At 42.3% G+C, this 22,612-nt stretch overlaps 1 protein-coding gene and 1 non-coding gene across 5 annotated transcripts in view; one reads left to right on the top strand and one right to left on the bottom strand.

Annotated features, from left to right (window-relative positions):
* Positions 1–20,661, top strand: part of CDK12 (cyclin dependent kinase 12) — an 87,987-nt gene extending 67,326 nt beyond the window's left edge. For 2 of the 4 annotated variants that reach the window (XM_008012866.3, XM_008012865.3), the window contains exons 12-14: positions 1,000–1,211; positions 2,176–2,628; positions 6,923–10,868. In XM_008012866.3, coding sequence (XP_008011057.1) covers positions 1,000–1,211; positions 2,176–2,628; positions 6,923–7,635 — 1,378 coding nt within the window. In that variant the 3' untranslated portion in view covers positions 7,636–10,868. Of the gene's footprint in view, positions 1–999; positions 1,212–2,175; positions 2,629–6,922; positions 10,869–20,553 lie in introns of those variants that run through there. The other 2 variants (XM_073005346.1, XM_008012867.3) reach the window with 2 other exon arrangements.
* A 1,524-nt stretch (positions 20,662–22,185) lies between these two features.
* On the bottom strand, positions 22,186–22,295 carry LOC119622265 (U6 spliceosomal RNA). Its single transcript, XR_005238928.1, has one exon. It is a non-coding gene; the product is annotated as a U6 spliceosomal RNA (small nuclear RNA).
* Positions 22,296–22,612: the final 317 nt, after the last annotated feature.

Here is a 22,612-nt window from a genome sequence, read left to right as displayed (position 1 = left end):
TTTGAGGCACACTCTTGTTCTGTTGCCCAGGCTGGAGTACAGTGATGTAGTCTCGGCTCACTGCTGCCTCCACCTCCCGGGTTCAAGCAGTCCTCCTGCCTCAGTCACCCTAGTAGCTGGAATTAACAGGCACACACCACCACACCTAGCTGATTTTTATATTTTTAGTAGAGACAGGATTTTACCATGTTGCCAGGCTAGTCTCAAACTCCTGACCTCATGATCCGCCTGCCTCTATCTCCCAAAGTGCTGGGATTACAGGCGTGAGCCACCGTGCCCAGCCAAATTCATTTATTACATTGGAATATTGATACATTGAATATGACTTGATATATATAAGGGTTTTACTAAAATTTGGGAACTTATAGAGAGATTTTTGTAGTAAGATTTTATCTACTTGGTCTGGTTGTATGGGAAAGTCTGGAAAAATATACTAAGTTATACGTAGTGCTGAACTCCACAGATGAGCAAGTTGATATCCAGTCATGGAAATTCTGTGGGCAGAAAGGGGAAAGAACTAGTCTGTGGTCCTCACAAACCAAATTACACATAAGTTGATTTTGCACAGAGATGTTTTGATCATGATACATGGTTCCATGGTTTAAGTCACCACCTTTCCTCGACCTTCTGTATACATTAACAAGCCAGCCATTTCTGTCCTCCTCTTTATTCCCTACTGAAACTTGATCAATACAGTTCTCCTTTATTCTTGTTATGCCAAGGAAAGACAATATTTATATGGGAATTTATATAGCTAGTCTGTACCTAGTATTAGCAAGATCCTCCTTTCTCACTGTATAACTTTCTTGGACTTTTGTACTTTTATTTCCTCAGACTACCGTCTGCCATGACTTCTTTTACACTGCTGTTACCTACTTTTGTTTTCCTTATTCTTTACATTTCCCTCAGTCTTTGCCTTCCCACTTTAATCCTTGGCTCCTCCATTCATTCACTGCCACATTCCCATACATATTTCCCCTTTGCTTTGTCTTTTTCCAGTCTCCCCCACTGGCAAGATTGCCACGAGTTGTGGAGTAAGAAACGGCGACGTCAGCGACAGAGCGGTGTGGTAGTGGAAGAGCCACCTCCATCCAAAACTTCTCGAAAAGAAACTACCTCAGGGACAAATGCTGAGCCTGTAAAGAACAGCAGCCCAGCACCACCTCAGCCTGCTCCTGGCAAGGTGGAGCCTGGGGCTGGGGATGCAATAGGTCAGTGCCAGAGTGGGGACTTTGTGCTTTTACTAAGCGTATTTGGCAGGTTTTGAAGGTCAAGTGTAAGGATTCTGTGTGTGTGTCTGTGTTTTAGTTTTTGTCCAGTGAACCATTAGGAAAGAGGTTAATGTCCTCATTATGGGGAGGAGGAGATTAACCAAGTTTTGTACATTTGGTCCAGAAAGTCTACAATGGATCATTTTCTTTTCCTGAAATATGTGTGGAACACTGTATCTCAATTAAATGTGTGGCATAAATCAGTGAATTAGGTAAGCCAAATTTAATTTAAGGTTAGTTCACCCATGACTTTCTAACACACATAATTTAGAGCCTTGTTTATATTAGATTTGATAAGACCTTCATAGAATCTAATCATGTTAAATTACAATAGCTGAATGTTGTTCTATAGACTTATTTTGATCTAAATGTATCTGAAGCTATGTCATATTGAACTATTACAACAAAGTAGTTCTCCTGTTTTATGACCAGTTCTTCGAAACAAAAGATACTCTTTTCTGGTTCACTTTCCCTTCCCTCTTCACTTACAGCAGTGGTTCTCAATACTGGCTATACATTGGAATCATCCAGGAAGCTTTAAAAACAATTATGCCCATCTAAGGATGGGTCCTGAGGCATCTGAATAGGAGAGATTTTAAAATCTCTTCTGGTAATTCTGATGTACAGTAAGGGTTGAAAAATCACAGACCTTGAAAAATAAAGGTAAAATGGAGTCACTTTTATGCACAGTCCAGAGATGTTTTAGTTATTAGTGCGTGTATTTTTTAAGGGAAAGCATAAAGAATAACAAACTGTGTCATGACATTTTAAGGCATGAAAAATGAGACATTTAAAATGAAAACTTCATTTTTTGGATATTGTAAGTTGTTGTTGCCAGTTGAAGAAGGCAAAGGGTCCTTGGCCTGTCTCATCCTCTTATATTGGCTTCACTGTCTTTCCACAGGCCTTGGTGACATCACACAACAACTGAATCAAAGTGAATTGGCAGTGTTATTAAACCTGCTGCAGAGCCAAACCGACCTGAGCATCCCTCAAATGGCACAGCTGCTTAACATCCACTCCAACCCAGAGATGCAGCAGCAGCTAGAAGCCCTGAATCAATCCATCAGTGCCCTGACGGAAGCTACTTCCCAGCAGCAGGACTCAGAGAACATGGCCCCAGAGGAGTCTTTGAAGGAAGCACCCTCTGCCCCAGTGATCCTGCCTTCAGCAGAACAGACGACCCCTGAAGCTTCAAGCACACCAGCTGACATGCAGAATATTTTGGCAGTTCTCTTGAGTCAGTTGATGAAAACCCAAGAACCAGCAGGCAGTCTGGAGGAAAACAACAGTGACAAGAACAGTGGGCCACAGGGGCCCCGAAGAACTCCCACAATGCCACAGGAGGAGGCAGCAGGTAAACAGACCGGTCATGAATCTCATTGAGCTCAGGTGCTGTTTATACCCTCTTAAAAATATCTTAACATTTTTTTCCCCCACATCAATGGCCTTGGTTTCAGTTATTCTGTAACCTAGTCTACAGGAAAACATAGCACCAAGTAATGTATTTCTTGCTTGGCTTGTTTTATTTAAGTCTCAGAGCTTCCCAAAGCACCTTTCCTATATTGATTGTTTTTCCACTTCCTAGGAGATAGGTAAGTAAAGCCCCTGTGTTCTAACCAACGAAACCACAGCCATAGCTAGTGATGCATCTTGAACCACACATCTTGAACTATGTGTGGTGGCCAGCTAGTCCTAGCACTTGGAAATCTGACTTCCAAACAAACCATTATCAGACTATACTTCTTTACCTCCAGTGGAGTGGATGCTGAATGCCAGTCTTTCCTGGAAGATACAAACAAGAAAACCCTAATAAAATATCATTGTTAATTTCCTGAAGAATAATTTGGGAATATTTCTAAGTAGATAATTAACACTATACATTTCTTTTCCCTAAAATAATAGTATATAAGAACAGTTCCTTTAAATCTGTTTCTAATAGAAGCAATTGAATGGACCCCAGATCAGGAAGTGAGTATATTATAAAGAAAAAAAGGAAAATGGGGATAAGTTATACTTTAATCTCACATGACCATAGTGTGCAATTTATTAGAGGAAAAAGCATTTTAAATTTTTAAATTCTGATTCACAGTGTATTTGCAAAATCTTTACTTATGTGAAAGTGTTTTTAATTCCTTGGAAATTCTCACTGCCCATGAAGACCCCATGAATTGGGGAATAAGAAGAGGCTCGAGGGCTGAAGAGGGAGGTATACTAATCTTCAACTTTAGGGTCCTATATTCACATTTCATATGAGGTGTGGTGCAGAAAGTATATATTTTAAGGCCTGGCCTATGGCCAGAAATTGTTGTATTTACTTTTCAGAGGAAAGTGTAGAAATGTCATAACTAATTATTGCAGTCACCCCTGGATTATTCAGTTGGTGCCTCTACAGTGGCTCACTTGGTCTTGTTTCTCCCCTGCTGTCTCTATTTGGCCATTTCACTGTTAATTAGCACTTCCACCAGAGGGCAGACTGTATAAGCCAGAGAAAGTGACAGCCTATTAATTTGGCTGCTGTTTTGCTATTCTGTACTTATTGGGAAGGGTGATTAGTTGAAATCAAATGAGTAAAATGAAGTTTTTGTTTTTGTTTTTGTGTTTGGAGGCAGAGTCTTACTCTGTTGCCCAGGCTGAAGTAAAATGGCATGATCTTGGCTCACTGCAATCTCCGCCTCCTGGGTTCAAACAATTCTCCTGCCTCAGCCTCCCGAGTAGCTGGGATTACAGGCATGCACCTCCACACTGAGTTGATTTTGTACATTTAGTGGAAATGAGGTTTTACCATGTTAACTAGGCTGGTCTTGAACTCCCAACCTCAGGTGATCTGCCTGCCTCGGGCTCCCATAGTGCTGGGATTATAGGCTTGAGCCACTACCCCTGGCCTGAAGTTTTAAATTTATTTTTACATTTCAATAATACATCCTTATTGTTGTCAATCCTAAAAGTCTGTACTTTTTTCTGTTTGTCTGTTTTGAGACAGAGTTTCTCTCTGTCGCCCAGGCTGGAGTGCAATGGCGCAATCATGGTGCACTGCAACCTCTGCCTCCCACATTCAAGCAATTCTCCTGCCTCAGCCTCCCAAGTAGCTGGAATTACAGGCACCCACCACCACGCCCAGCTAATTTTTTTGTATTTTTAGTAGAGACGGGGTTTCGCTGTGTTGACCAGGCTGGTCTTAAACTGCCGACCTCAGGTGATCCACCTGCCTTGGCCTGCTAAAGTGCTAGATTTACAGGTGTGAACTACCACGGCCCGGCCAAAAGTCTGTACTTTTAAGGATTGACAACATTGATATTTTAAAGATAACAATATGATTTATAATTCACATTTTATTTTTAATTCCTTTAAGAAGTTTTATTAGGCTTACTTTAATAAGTTTTTTTTGTTTGTTTTTTTTTTTTTTGAGATGGAGTCTCGCTCTGTCACCCAGGCTGGAGTGTAGTGGCGTGATCTCAGCTCACTGAAAACCCTACCTCCCAGGTTCAAGCAATTCTCCTGCCTCAGCCTCCCAAGTAGCTGGGATTACAGGCATGTGACACCAGGCCTGGCTAATTTTTTTGTATTTTTAGTAGAGACAGGGTTTCACCTTATTGGCCAGGCTCGTCTCTAACTCCTGACCTCAAGTGATCTGCCTTCCTTGTTCTCGCAAAGTGCTGGGATTACAGGCATGAGCCACCACGCCCAGCCTTTGCCACCTTGGTATCGAATTTTTATTTTATACATATGAAAGAATTTGACCTCGAGAGTTAGTTCTGTTGAAACATATTTAGGCTATTTACATAAAAGGCAAAGTTTGAATACAAAAAAATGGCGTAGCTGGAAGAATGTAAGTTTAGATTATCTCACTTTTTCAGTTATACATTTTTAAGTTATTTGACCTCAGTATTAAAAAACCTCATATTCCATTTTATGTGTAGTCCAGAAATACTTTTAAAAATAACGGTACAGTGATGTCCTTATATAGAGAGTGTCGAAAACAAAAGGCTCTGAAATCTGTCATTACTTGTAGTACAGTTAGCCCTCCTTTTTCAGCATGTCTATTCTCCATGTTCAAAATTTTCCATGGCTAATTTTTTGTCTTTAAATTCATTTTCCCCTGCCACCCTGTCAACCAGCCAATCAGTCAACAAGTAACTTGTGTGGGTACTATACATAGGGCCACCAGTTCATTCCTGAACTGTCCCAGTTTTAAAGCTGAACACTGACAACCTGGAAAACCCCCTCAGTCCCAGACAAACTGGGACTGTTGGTCACCTTACTTGGATGTTACATGTAGCACCTGACCATCTTTTGTACTGTATGACCTTACAATTATGTAGTGTTTTCAGAGTGCTTTCATCTGCATACTAAGGGAATACAAACTTATTTACTGATTGTCTTTGCAGAATATAATTAAGGTAAATATGCTACAGAAATATCTAATTATAACTAAAAACTCTTTTTGGCTTGCTTTGAGTAATGACTACATCACAGCTTAGATAATGGAAGAATGACTATATATATATATATATTTTAAAATATGCTTCCATAGGGAAAAGAAAAATCGGTCATTTGGAAGCTATCCCAAAACATTAAATCTTTTCTTCAGCAGGATGACTCTCAATTTTCTAAAGGCATTGTTTCGACCATTCTTCTGTCTCAGTGGTTTTCTGTGTCCTCAAACTCATACCATGTTACATCTCTCCTCTCCTGCCTTGGCAGGAGTTCATTATCAGACAATGTTTATCATGCCTAAGCACATTTATGCAGCAGTGGAAAAAAGAAAGTCTGGGGAAGTAGTTCAAGAAAGACAAAAGATCTTTGTAAAGACAGATTATAGTATGAATTTAATACATTTCTAAATTCTCAGTTCTTGTCACTGTCTCCAAGATAAACATGTTTATCAACAGTTCATTCTGCATGACACTGCTATAGTGATTTTTTTTACATAGCATGGAAAAAAAATGCAGTAGGTGGGAAAACAAAATAGAAAATTATGATAGAAATTACTTTAGTCTTTAAAATTACTGTAACATAGGAAGCTGAATGATAATATGGTAGTTAAAATCCTTTCAGACTATGATTTTGGGGAGAGGTGACTAAAGTTTGGAGAAGCAAGTGTATTTTTATACATGACAGTAATGAAAAACTTTTTACTTTATCTCTCCTGTATATTCTTTAAGTTTTATTTCAGGTTAACCTATGTCATCAAACATTCTGTAAAATGTGTTAGCCAAGTCCACACAGGGTCTCTGTTGTACAGCAAGATTATGTCCTAGAAATGTGACCACAGCATGTGTATTGTTCCCTCTTATCTTCCTTCCTTCTGCTTTGTTTTGATGTTTCCATCTAACAGCAAAAAGGGGCAGGGAGTCTGCCAGCAGCCTACATATTAGTTCTTTAAAGGAAGGAAATGGAGGAAATCTCAGATAAAAATCAGAATAATCATTTGAAACATATGATATTTTTACACTAGCTGTTAGATCCAGAATGCAACTGTTTTAATCACTTGATTTACATATAATTGCAATCCCTGATCCCAAGATTTTATTCTTTATATATCTGGTTACTTATATTGATATTTGTTTATGTTGCACAGTGTGTGTGTTTGTGTTTATAATCACATGTGCTTTTTAAGATGGTGTTTAAAAGAAGTAACCCTTCCACAGCATGTCCTCCTCACATTCTTCCACCAGAGAAGAGGCCCCCTGAGCCCCCCGGACCTCCACCGCCGCCACCTCCACCCCCTCTGGTTGAAGGCGATCTTTCCAGCGCCCCCCAGGAGTTGAACCCAGCCGTGACAGCCGCCTTGCTGCAACTTTTATCCCAGCCTGAAGCAGAGCCTCCTGGCCACCTGCCACATGAGCACCAGGCCTTGAGACCAATGGAATACTCCACCCGACCCCATCCAAACAGGACTTACGGAAACACTGATGGGCCTGAAACAGGGTTCAGTTCCATTGACACTGATGAACGAAACTCTGGTCCAGCCTTGACAGAATCCTTGGTCCAGACCCTGGTGAAGAACAGGACCTTCTCAGGCTCTGTGAGCCACCTTGGGGAGTCCAGCAGTTACCAGGGCACAGGGTCAGTGCAGTTTCCAGGGGACCAGGACCTCCGTTTTGCCAGGGTCCCCTTAGCGTTACACCCGGTGGTCGGGCAACCATTCCTGAAGGCTGAGGGAAGCAGCAATTCTGTGGTACATGCAGAGACCAAATTGCAAAACTATGGGGAGCTGGGGCCAGGAACCACTGGGGCCAGCAGCTCAGGAGCAGGCCTTCACTGGGGGGGCCCAACTCAGTCTTCTGCTTATGGAAAACTCTATCGGGGGCCTACGAGAGTCCCACCAAGAGGGGGAAGAGGGAGAGGAGTTCCTTACTAACCCAGAGACTTCAGTGTCCTGAAAGATTCCTTCCCTATCCATCCTTCCATCCAGTTCTCTGAATCTTTAATGAAATCATTTGCCAGAGCGAGGTAATCATCTGCATTTGGCTACTGCAAAGCTGTCCGTTGTATTCCTTGCTCACTTGCTACTAGCAGGCGACTTATGAAATAATGATGTTGGCACCATTTCCCCCTGGATGGGCTATAGCCAGAACATTTACTTCAACTCTACCTTAGTAGATACAAGTAGAGAATATGGAGAGGATCATTACATTGAAAAGTAAATGTTTTATTAGTTCATTGCCTGCACTTACTGATCAGAAGAGAGAAAGAACAGTTTCAGTTTTGAGATGGCTCAGGAGAGGCTCTTTGATTTTTAAAGTTTTGGGGTGGGGGGTTGTGTGTGGTTTCTTTCTTTTGAATTTTAATTTAGGTGTTTTGGGTTTTTTTCCTTTAAAGAGAATAGTGTTCACAAAATTTGAGCTGCGCTTAGGCTTTTGCTATAAGGGAAACAGAGTGGCCTGGATGATTTAAATAAATGTTTCTTTCCTCTCCACCATCTCACATTTTGCTTTTAAGTGAACACTTTTTCCCCATTGAGCATCTTGAACATACTTTTTTTCCAAATAAATTACTCATCCTTAAAGTTTACTCCTCTTTGACAAAAGATATGCCCTTCTCCCTGCACATAAAGCAGGTTGTAGAAAGTGGCATTCTTGGGCAAGTAGGTAGACTTTACCCAACCTCTCTCCTTTTTTGCCCACATATGCTCTCTCTCTCTCTCTTTCACACTCGCTCTCTCGCTTGCTTGCTCACTCTCGCTCTTGCTATTTCTCTCTCTTTGAGGCATTTGTTTGGAAAAAATCGTTGAGATGCCCAAGAACCTGGGATAATTCTTTACTTTTTTTGAAATAAAGGAAAGGAAATTCAGACTCCTACATTGTTCTCTGTAACTCTTCAATTCTAAAATGTTTTGTTTTTTTAACCATGTTCTGATGGGGAAGTTGATTTGTAAGTGTGGACAGCTTGGACATTGCTGCTGAGCTGTGGTTAGAGATGATGCCTCCATACCTAGAGGGCTAATAACAGCATTTAGCATATTGTTTACACATATATTTTTATGTCAAAAAAAAAAAAAACCTTTCAAACAGAGCATTGTGATATTGTCAAAGAGAAAAACAAATCTGAAGATACATGGAAATGTAACCTAGTTTAGGGTGGGTATTTTTCTGAAGATACATCAATACCTAACCTTTTTTTAAAAAATAATTTTAAAACAGCATACTGCGAGGAAGAACAGTATTGACATGTCCACATCCCAGCATGTGTACCCTGCCAGTTCTTATAGGGATTTTCCTCCAAAGAGATTTGGATTTGGTTTTGGTAAAAGGGGTTGAACTGTGCTTCCAGGCAAGAACTTTGCCTTATCATAAACAGGAAATGAAAAAGGGAAAGGCTGTCAGGGTGGGATAATTTGGGAGGCTTCTCATTCTGGCTTCTATTTCTATGTGAGTACCAGCATATAGAGTGTTTTAAAAACAGATACATGTCATATAATTTATCTGCACAGACTTAGACCTTTAGGAAACATAGGTTAGCCCCCTTTTACAAAGAAAAAGCAAACATGCTTCATCATCTTCGAGGGTAGTTTTCAAAACTCAAGTTTCATGTTTCAATGCCAAGTTCTTATTTTAAAAAATAAAATCTATAAGAGAAAGGTGCATTACTTTAAAAAAAAAAACGAAAAAGAAAAAGAAAAAAAAACTTTAAAGAAATGAAAGAAGAACCCTCTTCAGATACTTGAAGACTGTTTTCCCCTGTTAATGAGAAATAGGTAGATATCGGTGTGTGTATTTCTTTATTATTCTCTGGTTTTTGATCTGGCCTTGCCTGCAGGGCCAAACACTGATTTAGAAAGAGAACCTTCTAGCCATTTTGGCATTGATGGCTTTTTTATACCAGTGTGTCCAGTTAGATTTACTAGGCTTACTGACATGCTATTGGTAAATTGCATTAAAGTTCATCTGAACCTTCTGTCTGTTGACTTCTTAGTCCTCAGACATGGGCCTTTGTATTTTAGAATATTTGAATTTGAGTTATTGGGCCCCACTCCCTGTTTTTTATTAAAGAACTTGAGCCTGGGATACTTTCAGAAGTATCTGTTCAATGAAAAAAAGTTGGTTTCCCATCAAATATGAATAAAATTATCTATATATTTTCATTGTATTTTGGTTATCAGCAGTCATCAATAATGTTTTTCCCTCCCCTCTCCCACCTCTTATTTTTAATTATGCCAAATATCCCAAATAATATACTTAAGCCTCCATTCCCTCATCCCTACTAGGGAAGGGGATGAGTGTATGTGTGAGTGTATGTGTATGTATGATCCCATCTCACCCCCACCCCCATTTTGGGAGTCTTTTAAAATGAAAACAAAGTTTGGTAGTTTTGACTATTTCTAAAAGCAGAGGAAAAAAAAATTTATTTAAATATCCTGGAATCTGTATGGAGGAAGAAAAGGTATTTGTTAATTTTTCAGTTATGTTATCTATAAACATGATGGAAGTAAAGGTTTGGCAGAATTTCATCTTGACTATTTGAAAATTACAAACCCAAGTAATTCCATTCAAAAGTGGTTTTTGTTTTGTTTTGTTTTAATTATTGTACAATGAGAGATATTAAGTCTATTAAATACATTATTTTGAACAGATGAGAAATCTGATTCTGTTCATGAGTGGGAGGCAAAACTGGTTTGACCGTGATCATTTTTGTGGTTTTGAAAACAAATATATTTGACCCAGTTTCCTTAGTTTTTTCTTCAGCTGTCCATAGGAACGATAAATATTTGAAAGCAACATCAAATCTATACGTTTAAAGCAGGGCAGTTAGCACAAATTTGCAAGTAGAACTTCTATTAGCTTATGCCATAGACATCACCCAACCACTTGTATGTGTGTGTGTATATATAATATGCATATATAGTTACCGTGCTAAAATGGTTACCAGCAGGTTTTGAGAGAGAATGCTGCATCAGAAAAGTGTCAGTTGCCACCTCATTCTCCCTGATTTAGGTTCCTGACACTGTATTCCTTTCTCTCTCTTGTTTTTGACCCCCATTGGGTGTATCTTGTCTATGTACAGGTATTTTGTAATATATTACATTTTTTTCTTTCAGTTTATAAAAATGGAAAGTGGAGATTGGAAAATTAAATATTTCCTGTTACTATACCACTTTTGCTCCATTGCATTTACTTCTTAATCTGTACCCCCTGAGCATATCTAATCATGTATAAAGGACATTTTTCCTCCACTTTATCTTAGGGGTTCTCTGTCTCAGAATCGTTATAGACTCAAACTCCCCCTCCCAGCAGAAAGTTATCAGGATTTGAAGAGGGGCTTGAAAACGCTAAACTAGGAACTAGAGAATAAAAAATGAGTTGGGAAAAACCACAAAATGTGATTTTTTTTAAAAAAAAGTAGAAAAGTTATGCAAATAATGGTACCAAACCATCAAAAGAGTTGAGCTTCATATACCCTGACTCCTCCTGACAGGAGAGGTAAGTGGGTTTAAGCTCAGCTGTCATCAAGGGAAGTTGGTAAGAGGCTGTTTAGACTCAGAGGATAGTCTTAAACCAGACTCTTCACCACCCACCCCGCCCCAGTTCCCATGTTGTTACATGCAGAGTCAGCATGGGGATTAGTGTACCTACCTCTGTTGAGATTTCCCAATGCGTTCCCAATCCAGAAAACGAATCAAAAAGTTGTTTAAAAGTTAAAGTCCCTATTGTTTCCAAAATCTTTCCCATCTCCACCTGAAGACAGAATTGCTTCGCCTTCTCTTTCATGGCTTAGAACACAGGATAAATTTGCCCCTGTGGTATGTGCTGCAATCCTGCTAGTTATGACAAATAGGCAGAGGGCAGATAAAATCCACTAGAAGAAAGAAAGAGGGGCGATAGGTATCTGAAGTTGTAAATGGGGTGAACAAGTCATACAAGAAGGTTAAAGGATACACCAGAGCAAGGGAAGTTAGAAGGAAGTTGAATTCAAAAACTGGTGATGATGAGAGTTGCTAACCTGTTTATGAATCCTCAAAAGTTTAAGTGGTGTTCCCTTGCCTGTGGGCTAAGTCACATCTTAGAAGGAGAATGGAGAGCTCAAGATTGTTCCAATTTCTGGAATTATGTGTTCCTGGTTGCAAGTTCATGATTGGGGTGTAAACTTCAACCTACTAGAAAATACTGTTTTCACTTCATAGCAGTGAACATTGAAGCAGTGTCTTTTCAATTCTAGGCCTAAAGGTTGAGGACCTTACTAACCTAGATTTTTCTGTCATACCCAAGGCCATTTCTAACCAGAAACCATGCTGTTCAGTACCTCAATTTCTTAGGCACTGTCCTTTCCTAGATAGGCGTCCTTAACTGTATGGTTAATGCCTTAAAGAAGTGAACAGTTAATGCTCTTGGTGCTGATCTTGGGATTTCCGTTGTTATTAAAGATTGCCTCATAGCTTGACTGTTTTTTAACTATTGAGTGACTTTTCATATCCTAATCATCCAGAAGTGCTAAGTGTAATGGGAATAGGGAATTCCTCAAGGGAGGAAGCACTCAACCATTCCAAGGGAGAGGTGGAACTGCTGAGTCTTCTGATTGTCCTGAGAGGCAAGGTGAGCATTCCTGGACACTTTGGTTAATTTTACTGTCCAGGTGTGACAGTTCTCATCTGTAGGAACACCTCCAGTGTTCCTAACTTTAGGAATTCTCTCAAGTAGGAGATTACTCCAAGCCAGAGTTGAAAGACTTTGGGGGAGTACGACACCTGAAGGAATTACTGGTGGTACTCCTTACTGTACGCAACGGTCTCTCCATCTCCTATTCACCCACTTCTTTTCCTATTTCTCTTTCTTCCCACTCACCATTCAACTGGAATATTTTAGGCCTACCATCGGTATTGATTGCTTAACCCTACCAGGTATTTAGAGTTACTGCTATTTCATAGTTTTGAAAGGTAATAAGAGTCAATTCAGAAGACAAATGTCTGTCTGGATCCTTAACCTACTGCAGCGGAAAGTGAAGGAGAAAGCAAACTAACCATACTTTCTTATTTCTAGGAGCTATGAAAGGAGCTTTTCATTCGTGTTATGTAGGTACGAATCTTTTGTACCCTTTGTACCCTGGCCAGGAAAGGCAGGGAGTCATCTTTCTGTCTTCCTGCTTCCCCTCTTTCAGCCTTCACCTTTTTATCCTCTTCTTCCATATCCTGAGATTGTTGCTTTTGCTGATGACATTTCTAAGCTCACTTGCAGATGGTGCCTGTGGGAAGTAAAGCTTGGTGAGAAGAGGGCTCTCTGGTATCTAAGAGAAAGCAGATAAGGGTTGCTTTAATGTCCTGATGATTAATCACTGGGGTGCCAAAACACTTTGACCACTGGATTTCTCTCATATCTCTTATCTCAAAAAGTAGTACTCCAAGGCTGAGAGAAAGAGGCTGATTCCGAGTTTGTCTTTCATACCCTCTAAGTGGGTAGTTGGTTAGTGGAGCATTCTTAATTTGCATCCTTCAGCTACAGCATACTTCTCTGGAATAAGAAGGTATAGCCGTGAAGTAAATTAACTTAGACCCAGGTTCCCTAGGACCTGTAAATGGATGGACTTTTTGATATCTTGCTCTGGCATGGTTGTAAACTACAGATAGTATTGATAGCTCTAAAGGAATGAAGGGCATTTTATCCAGGCCAAACCAACCCTGAGGGAGGCAGCATGAAGAAACATTTAAGAAGTCCATGATATAGCAGTCAGAGCTAAGTAAAGAACAAAGCCTGAGTCTTGGAGGATGTCTTTTCTCTACCTAAGGGGCCTATCTGATGGACTCTCTGTAGGAGGGGATCCTTCTCCCTCCTGAGTCTCAGAACTACAGCAGTGCCTAATGAGGGACACCCTTGTAAGGGACACCTTACACCTTGTAAGGATCAGCTTGTAGACGACCCTCCTCACCAAGGCTAATGCAATTTTGAATGCATTTGGCCCTGGAGAAAACAGGCTGAATTGAAAGACCTAGAGAAAGCTTAGTAGCCTGGTCCCTTTTTTAAAGTCTGGAATTTTTTAGTTTGGTCTTACACTAGTGTTAATATTTATAATTTCTGTTAGGGGACCAAAAGTCTCAGAAAATGAAGCAATATAAGAAGTGGAAATAAGGGTAAGAAGGGAGAACTAGAAGAGTCTGGTAGCTGGGCTGCGGAAAGAGACTTGGGGTATAATTGCTTATTTTTATTGATTTATTTTTGAGATGGACTTGCTCTTCTTGCCCAGGCTGGAGCGATTTCCAGCCTTCTTGCCCAGGCTGCAGCCCAGGCTGGTGCAATCTCGGCTCACTGCAACCTCCACCTCCCGGGTTCAAGCGATTCTCCTGCCTCAGCCTCTCGAGTAGCTGGGATTACAGGCGTGTGCCACCATGCCTGGCTGATTTTTTGTATTTTTAGTAGAGACAGGGTTTCACCATGCTGGCCAGGCTGGTCTTGCACTCCTGACCTTGTGATCCACCTGCCTCAGCCTCCCAAAGTGCTGGAATTACAGGTGTGAGCCACCGTGCCCAGCTTGGGTATAATTGCTTATAAAGAAGAGAGAGGGATATGGGATGGAGGAAAAATTATGGTTGGGCTAGTGAAATTTATATGATAATTTTCTTAGAGATTCACAATTCATTTCAGGAAGACCCCATTAAAGCACCACTACTGAGTAAAGAATTCCCCTTGATTGAAGTAGTCTTACCTTTAAGGTTGGAGGATGGGCCAAGAACCCCTAGGATACTATGAAGACATTTTCTGTAGGGAAACTAGAAAAGATGGGCAAATATGTTAAGCAATATATAAGGACATTTACTTAACACTGTTATCTACATAGTTCAAGAGAGTAATTTAGGAATAAGGAGGAATGACATGGATGCATCACATTAAAGTTACTGGTATTGTTTGAGTTTCAAAACTCCTGCAAGTGGTTTTAGGTACGCCAAGTCAACCTAGAGACTAGTATTATTCCTCTGCCACTCATTTTAGATCCAAATGATGGCAGTGCATAGAAGAACAAACGAGAGTATGTGAATTAGTCATAGAATGTTAGAGCTACAAAAGAACATTAGTTTGTTTAGTTCAGTGCCATCTTTAACCAGTAAAAAAGGCCCAGAAAGGCTGAGGAACCTGTATAGTGTTGCGAGAAAGAAGGCAGAGAAAGGGAACTAACATTGTTGGGTACCTGCTATGTATCAGGCACTGTGCTAAGTGCTTTGTTTTTATCTTGATTAATGAGCACCTTGAGGCTAAGGGATAGAATTAATAAAAGGCAAACCTCAGCCAGCTGGGTTCGGTGGCTCATGCCTGTAATCCCAGCACTTTGGGAGGCCAAGGTGGGCAGATCACAAGGTCAGGAGATCGAGACCATCCTGGCTAACATGGTGAAACCCCGTCTCTACTAAAAATACAAAAAATTAGTCAGCCGTGGTGGTGCAAGCCTGTAGTCCCAGCTACTCAAGAGGTTGAGGCAGGAGAATTCGCTTGAACCCAGGAGGCGGAGGTTGCAGTGAGCGAAGATTGCTCCACTTCACTCCAGCCTGGGCGACAGAGCGAGACTCCGTCTCAAAAAAAATAATAAAAAAGGCTATTATCCTGAGCAATATGTAGGCGATAAAGGGGAGTGGTAGACCACGTTTTCCTCTCTTAACCGCACAGGGCTAAACTAGAGGAAGTAGAGAGTCAGCATTTGAGAGTGAGGTTAATCTAAGGAAGTATTTACCAAACTGTTGAAAGAGACTCACAAATAACTTACCATTCCTAGAGACCTTCTAAAACATGTTGATAAGAGATAGGACTGATAGGGACCAAGATTACTTTTGGCTCTGGAATTGATTTTCATTTTGGAAAATCAAGTCATGACCTGAGAATGAGGAATTAATCGTACAAATAGGAAACAAAATGGAGCTTCTCATCCTAAGATGTCTTCATAGAGAATGGTATTTATATACCATGAATATAAAGAGATAAATTCCTTTGGTGACTGTACTTGTTTTTTCTTTTGTAACACTTTGGAGTCATGAAACTGAATTTGTAATCTTGGGGAGATTCAGTACCAAGTTCAAGGCAGGTGGCAGTTTGAAAATTGACAGAATAAGATTGTGTTCCTCGTGGTTGTTTGATATAATATCCCAATAGTTATACCATGAGGGCTGCTTTGTGGGGAGCATTAATATCATTAGCAGAGGCATGTCCTGAGTACAGACAGGACAACCTCTGAGGAAGAAGACTGGGGGAGGGTCCCACCTTCAGGAAACTTCTGGGTCTTGTGAGAGAGGTCAGTCTTACAGCTGGTGGAGAGTGGGGAATCTGTATTTGTAAGTCAACATATGAATGCAGGTTATAATATAAAACTGTTACAATAAGAGGAAACCAAAGCAAAGAAATAATCAGAAAAAGTGGAGTTATTCAGAAACAATTATTTGAAAATAAAGAAGATAAGGGACATAGAACAGAAGAGGAAGGTGAGCAGTGGGAGGAATCTCATAGAAGAGGGCTCATGTATGTTTTGTGCAGAGGCGGTGAATTGGCTGACCAGAATGGTACAGGAAAGGAGTATTAGGAAATGAAGTTGGAGGAGCAATCTCATTGGGTTCAACGAGGAATTTGATTTGTTAAGCAGTAGCAGGAAACAGAGCATGATGAGATGAAAATCACATTGAGGACTTTTGTAGCTGTACTTGGTCAAGGAAGCAGAAAAGTTCACTAGAATATTATTGTTCTTGCCAAGACATGAATCACTGAGAGTTTACACTAGAGTAAGACAAGGAGAATCAGAGGAAAGGAAATGGGTCCATAGGAATTAGCAAGGCTTGGTCACAGCTTGGATGTGAAGAGAGGGATAAAAGCCTCAGGATGATGATCCCAGGACACATTTGTGCTGTTGGTGGTGATGAAAGCTTGGTAAGAGGGAACTGCTTTGTTTTTAAGTAGGAAGTGTTTTATCTTATTAACCAATTGATAGAATGTGTCAGTGTTCAGTATTGTGGAGTCTAGGAGGGGGCACTGCCCCTGGAGAATAGTGGAGCATGCACTATGTGTCCAGATGATAACCTGCATGCACCCTGCCCTTTTCAGGTTGAATAACTAGGCAAGAGGGAGTCTGTTGCTAGGGTGTGCCCATAGACTTCAAGAATGCTATCCTACTCTGGATCTGGGAAAGAAAATAGTATTTTTGCCAGTTTCTTCCCCTTTAATGCTTTGAAAATGGGATATGACTACCCTGTGGCAGCATGTGCCTGTGGATGCACAATTCTCTGGCTTCATTCTTGGAAGGCCTTTTTCTGTCCCTCCCTAGGGATCATTTGTATCTCTGATTCCTGCTCCCAGAGCCATAAAGTGGGAGCCCCCATTTATTAATTGGGTTGGGACTGGGGCGGGGGTCGGCGGGGGACTCTTTAGTGCGGCAGGCGGGGGTCTTCCCGAATGAGCCCATTAGCCAGCCCCAACGGCAGCTGAAACGGGGCCGCAGCCAAGTCCTCTCCGTTTCAAAAACCCTCCATCGCCTGCAGCAGATCAGAACAAGGCCTGCGGGAGCCCTTAGCTTCTGATTGCAGCTGTGAGGAAGGACAAAACAATTTATAGGAAGCCAAGTATCTCCTGTCTCACTGTCTCTTCCTTTCCAACTTTGGGGAAGGGGAAGACTGGGATATGGTGTCGCCTCCCACCATGGCTTCTTACAGGCTTAAAGTAGGAGAGAAAGAGAGTATATGGACATTGATTGAACGCTTATGTCAATGCTGTGGGTGTGTTTACACATGTCCTTGCTTTCTTCTTCCCATCCGCACACAGTTGAGTTGGATTAGCAACTACTACTTATGTGGGGCTCCCTAGGTGTGTGCTAAGTCTGGCGGGTGGGGAGGTATGCTTATCATGCTCCTTCCTGCCCCATAGCTGCTTTCAGTCTCCCATCTGCTTTATCAAAATTCAGGGTTAGAGTTAGACTGCCTCAACTTCTTTTCCTCTTAGTGGGAGGAGTTTGGCTCTTTTTTTTTTTTGAGACAGAGTCTCACTTTGTCACCCAGGCTGGAGTGCAGTGGCGTGATCTCGGCTTACTGCAAGCTCCGCCTCCAGGGTTCACTCCATTCTCCTGCCTCAGCCTCCCAAGTAGCAGGGACTGCAGGCGCCCACCACCATGCCTGGCTAATTGTTTTGTATTTTTAGTAGAGACGGGGTTTCACCATGTTAGCCAGGTTGGTCTTGATCTCCTGACCTTGTGATCAGCCTGCCTCAGCCTCCCAAAGTGCTGGGATTACAGGCATGAGCCACCGCACCTGGCCCCAAGTTTGGCTCTTAAAGGAAGGCCTCCTTCTGAAACGTACTTGTCCCTTTGGTTAAGCCAGCAAGAGAAAGGTAGGCATCTATAGGGGAGTTTCTCTGCAGTGGCCCAGAGAGAAGCTGTAAAGTGCAGGAACGAATGTCTTACTTCCTGATGGAATGACACATGTCTTCTCCCTTAGGGAATCATAGATTGCCAGGGCCAGAAAAGAGGTCAGGTAATCTAACCTCTCCCTTTACAGAGCAGGAAACTGAGGTTTAAGGAAGGAAAGTGCCTTGCCCATGCAGTCTCACAGCGAGTTAATGGCAGGCAGCCAGAACTAGATCCAAGAGGCCAGAATCTTGACTTCTGCAAGTGGAATGCCCCTGACTTTAAGATGACCCATTCCTGAGAGCCCTGAGCTTCTTCAGGAAAGGAAGGACGGACTGTGAGATTTGAGGAGGGAGAGAGAGATTGAGGGGGAAAGGTAGATTTAAAAATCATTAGTAGAAAGACTGAGAAATTTTATATATTTTTACCTTAAAGAATAATCTTTTTTTTTTTTTTTTTTGAGACGGAGTTTCACTCTTGTCACCTAGGCTGGAGTGCAATGGCACGACCTCAGTTCACTGCAACCTCTACCTCCCGGGTTCAAGCGATTCTCCTACCTCAGCCTCCCGAGTAGCTGGGATTACAGACACCCACTACCACGCCTGGCTAATTTTTTTGTATTTTTAGTAGTGATGGGGTTTCACCATCTTGACCAGGCTAGTCTTAAACTCCTGACCTCGGGTGATCTGCCCGCCTCAGCCTCCCAAAGTGCTGGGATTACAGGTGTGAGCCACCGCTCCCAGCCTTTTTTTTTTTTTTTTTTGAGACGGAGTTTTATTCTTGTTGCCCAGGCTGGAGTGCAGTGGTATAATCTCGGCTCACTGCAACCTCTGGCCTCCCAGGTTCGAGCAACTCTCCTGCCTCAGCCTCCCAAGTAGCTGGGATTACAGGCATGTGCCACCATGCCCGGCTAATTTTGTATTTTTAGTAGAGACGGGGTTTCACCATGTTGGTCAGTCTGGTCTTGAACTCCCGAACTCAGGTGATCCACCCACCTCGGCCTCCCAAAGTGCTGGGATTACAGGCGTGAGCCACTGTGCCCAGTCTAAGAATAATATTTCAATGACATACAGATTATACAACTGTAATTTTTATTTAAACACAAGAGTTCTGGTTCATTGGGAAGCAGATGGCAGCCATAGCCAAAGATCCCGATGCCCTCAGAGTTAACCCAAACTTCAAAGAGCATTTTGCAACTATCTCTGACGGTTGGATAGCAGGAAAAGCTCCTCAAAGGCAATGTGAGGAATTCACCCTAAATCTCTACTGAAGCTCCTTTGCTATATTGAAAAGAAAAAGGGAATGGAGAAAGAAAACACATCTGCTAGAAAACTATGGTGGAGGGAGGGGTCCCTGAATGAGAGAGGAGATGATAGAACTCAGCCAAAAGAGGTATGTTCTGAGATTACAGGAAAATGGTAAGGGGACCTTCTACTCCTCTCCTTTATTTTAGTTTTTAAAGTTTTGAGTTGTTTGATACTCTCCTTTGATGAGTCAGAAGGAAGATGGTATGTGGTGATCCACAGTGGCCTAAGAACACTAAATAGTGTGTTCAGTTGGCTGACACACGTTACTGGCTCCAAAAGTCATCTCAGTCTGGTACCAAGACGCCCTTTCCCTCCTTAGACCTCTCCTGGATGTATCTACAGTCCCTTCCAGTGCTTGCTTTCTCTGAGTATATGAGTCTGGGAGCCACTGATAAGCAGAGAGTGGAATGCTGGAGCATTCCTAGGCTGGAAGCAGAATCGTGAAGGGAGGAGGGCATCATTGGACAGATTAGAAAGAGTTAATGGGTCTAGGGGAGAGGTACTGGGGATCTGCAAAATGAATATTGTCTGCTGCTGATGAAGAAATAGATCCCAGTACATATCCTTTACATTTTGTTCATCAACTCTGATGGATAGCATAGAGGAAATGCGGAGCTGGTCCCATGTAAATTTGTCTCTAGGGAATGTATGATAGACCTACTTGTGCAGATTACATTAAGTTTGCTGTCCTGCAAACCTCCTTTCTCACAGTCAGGATCCTTTTTTGCCTTAGAGCCCTTCTTGAAGAAGCAGTTACGGACGAGAGAGCCACAGGTCCAACCTGGTGATCTGATCTAAAACTAGGTGGCCTCCTCCCAGTCACCTTCTTTTATTAGCCTTATATTAACCATTAACCTTCATTGACCTTTATGATTCTGGGTTTCACAGCTTCTGTTTCTGTTGAATTTCCTAACTTCAAGAACCATGGTTTTGTTCTTATCAGCCTGGGAGCTAGGTCCCTGGAGATAAGAATTTTAGAAGAGTTATGACTCTGGGAGTATACTAAGGTTAGTCTGAATCCTTCTGGGGAATTCAGGTTTGAAGGAGTTAGAAGAGTGCTAACATCACCATCACTGTTACCTACCAATGCCATGTTCTCTGAGTGCAAGACAAAAGATGCTATTTGGTGTCTAGTCCCTTGTCTAATGTCTGATGTAACCTGCCATTTTCCTTTACAGGTAGGAGCAACAGCTGGAATGCCCTCTGAGGAATGCAGTGATGTCCATCAGTCACCTCTCACCCAGAGCCTGGCAAATTCAGTCTCTTTCACAGAACCTAAAGCCAAGCCAGGTAGGGACCTAAAGCCAATCAGAGGCCACTGGCCTGCTTTTGTATGGGATGACCCCACTCCCACCCCACCCCACCCCTGGTCTTAGAGAAGTTTCTTTCTTTCTTTTTTTTTTTTTTTTTTTAATTTTATTTTTTGAGACAGAGTCTCACTCTGCTGCCCAGGCTGGAGTGCAGTGGCGCAATCTCAACTCACTTCAACCTGCGCCTCCTGGGTTCAAGCGATTCTTGTGCCTCAGCCTCTTGAGTAGCTGGGATAACAGGCAATCTTTTTTTTGTTTTGTTTTTGTTGATGGCGTTTCGCTCTTGTTGCCCAGGCTGGAGTGCAATGGCATGATCTCGGCTCACCGCAACCTCTGCCTCCCGGGGTTCAAGCGATTCTCCTGCCTTAGCCTCCCGACTAGCTGGGATTACAGGCATGCGCCACCACACCCGGCTCATTTTGTATTTTTAGTAGAGATGGGGTTTCTCCACATTGGTCAGGCTGATCTCGAATTCCCGACCTCAGGTGATCCGCCTGTCTTGGCCTCCCAAAGTGCTGGGATTACAGGCGTGAGCCACCACGCCAGGCTAACAGGTGATCTTAGGGAAGTTTCTTATTCCAAAAGATCTCCAGAGGAGTTTCCTTAGCTTTTTATTTGACCCTATTCTGATGTTCTGCCTTCTGATTAATAGATTCTTCCTTCCAGGTAGAGCAGATAACCTCCTTTCTTGGCATTCCTGTTCTTTCCTCTTGTCCAGTTGTGCTAATGGATGCTCCTCTACAGTGGGTTGCTGATGTCAGTTACTGGGTTACTCTCAGCCCTCTCCTCCAGGGCAGCTGCCCCTCTAGCCCACAGCTCCATCTATATACATAGCCCTGCAGGGTCTTACTCCTGTTGCCCAGGCTGTAGTGCAATGGCATTATCATAGCTCACTGCAGCCTCAGGTGATTTTTCCCACCTCATCCTCCTGAGTAGCTGGGACTATAGGCGTGTGCTACCATGCCTGGGTAATTTTTTGTATTTTTAGTAGAGACGGGGTTTCACCACGTAGCCCAGACTGTCCTTGAACTCCTGGACTCAAGCAGTCTGCCTCAGCTACTAAAGTGCAGAGATTATAGACATGAGCCACCCAGCCCCAAAAAGCTTTTTTTTTTTTTTCGAGATGGAGTCTTGGTCTGTTGCCCAGGCTGGAGTGAAATGGCGTGATCTCCGCTCACTGCAACCTCTGCCTCCCAGGTTCAAGCGATTCTCCTGTCTCAGCTTCCTGAGCAGCTGGGATTACAGGTGCCCGCCACTATGCCTGGCTAATTTTTGGTATTTTTAGTAGGGATGGGGTTTCACCATGTTGACCAGGCTGGTCTTGAACTCCTGACCTCAGGTGTCTCTCTGCTCACCTTAGCCTCCCAAAGTACTGGGATTACAGGATCTTTTTTCCTTCCTTCCTTCCTTCCTTCCTTCCTTCCTTCCTTCCTTCCTTCCTTCCTTCCTTCCTTCCTTCCTTCCTTCCCTCCCTCCCTCCCTCCCTCCCTCCCTCCCTCCCTTTTTATGGAACACTTTACAAATTTGCCTGTCATCCTTGCACAGGGACCATGCTAATCTTCTCTGTATCATTCCAATTTTTAAAGTAGATGTGCTGCCAAAGCAAGCACCAAAAAGCTATTTTCTATCCCTTTCTTCTCAGTCAAGATAGGGCATTCTGTCTCTTCTCACTACCTCTAATCAGTTTCTTCACTTCCTTTCCAGGTTCAACGGGAAATCCCACCTGTCCAAACACTGTGTGAGACACCAGAAGTAGAGGCCTGCAAGCCTGCTTCCGCCATCTCTGATGCTCAGATGGGACAGGTCACCAGCGTCCTGTGTCTACCCCCACGTTTCTTGCTTGCTGGTAGGTGTGCTGCTTCCCCTACCCATCAACCCCAAACAGTTTTCTCTCTCAGAGTATTTTTCTCTGTTATTAAATGTCTCC

The sequence above is a fragment of the Chlorocebus sabaeus genome, chromosome 16, assembly GCF_047675955.1.
Source record: "Chlorocebus sabaeus isolate Y175 chromosome 16, mChlSab1.0.hap1, whole genome shotgun sequence".
NCBI classification, from domain to species: domain Eukaryota; kingdom Metazoa; phylum Chordata; class Mammalia; order Primates; family Cercopithecidae; genus Chlorocebus; species Chlorocebus sabaeus.
Note: the sequence above shows the minus strand (reverse complement) of the source record. Positions and strands in the feature narration are given on the sequence as shown.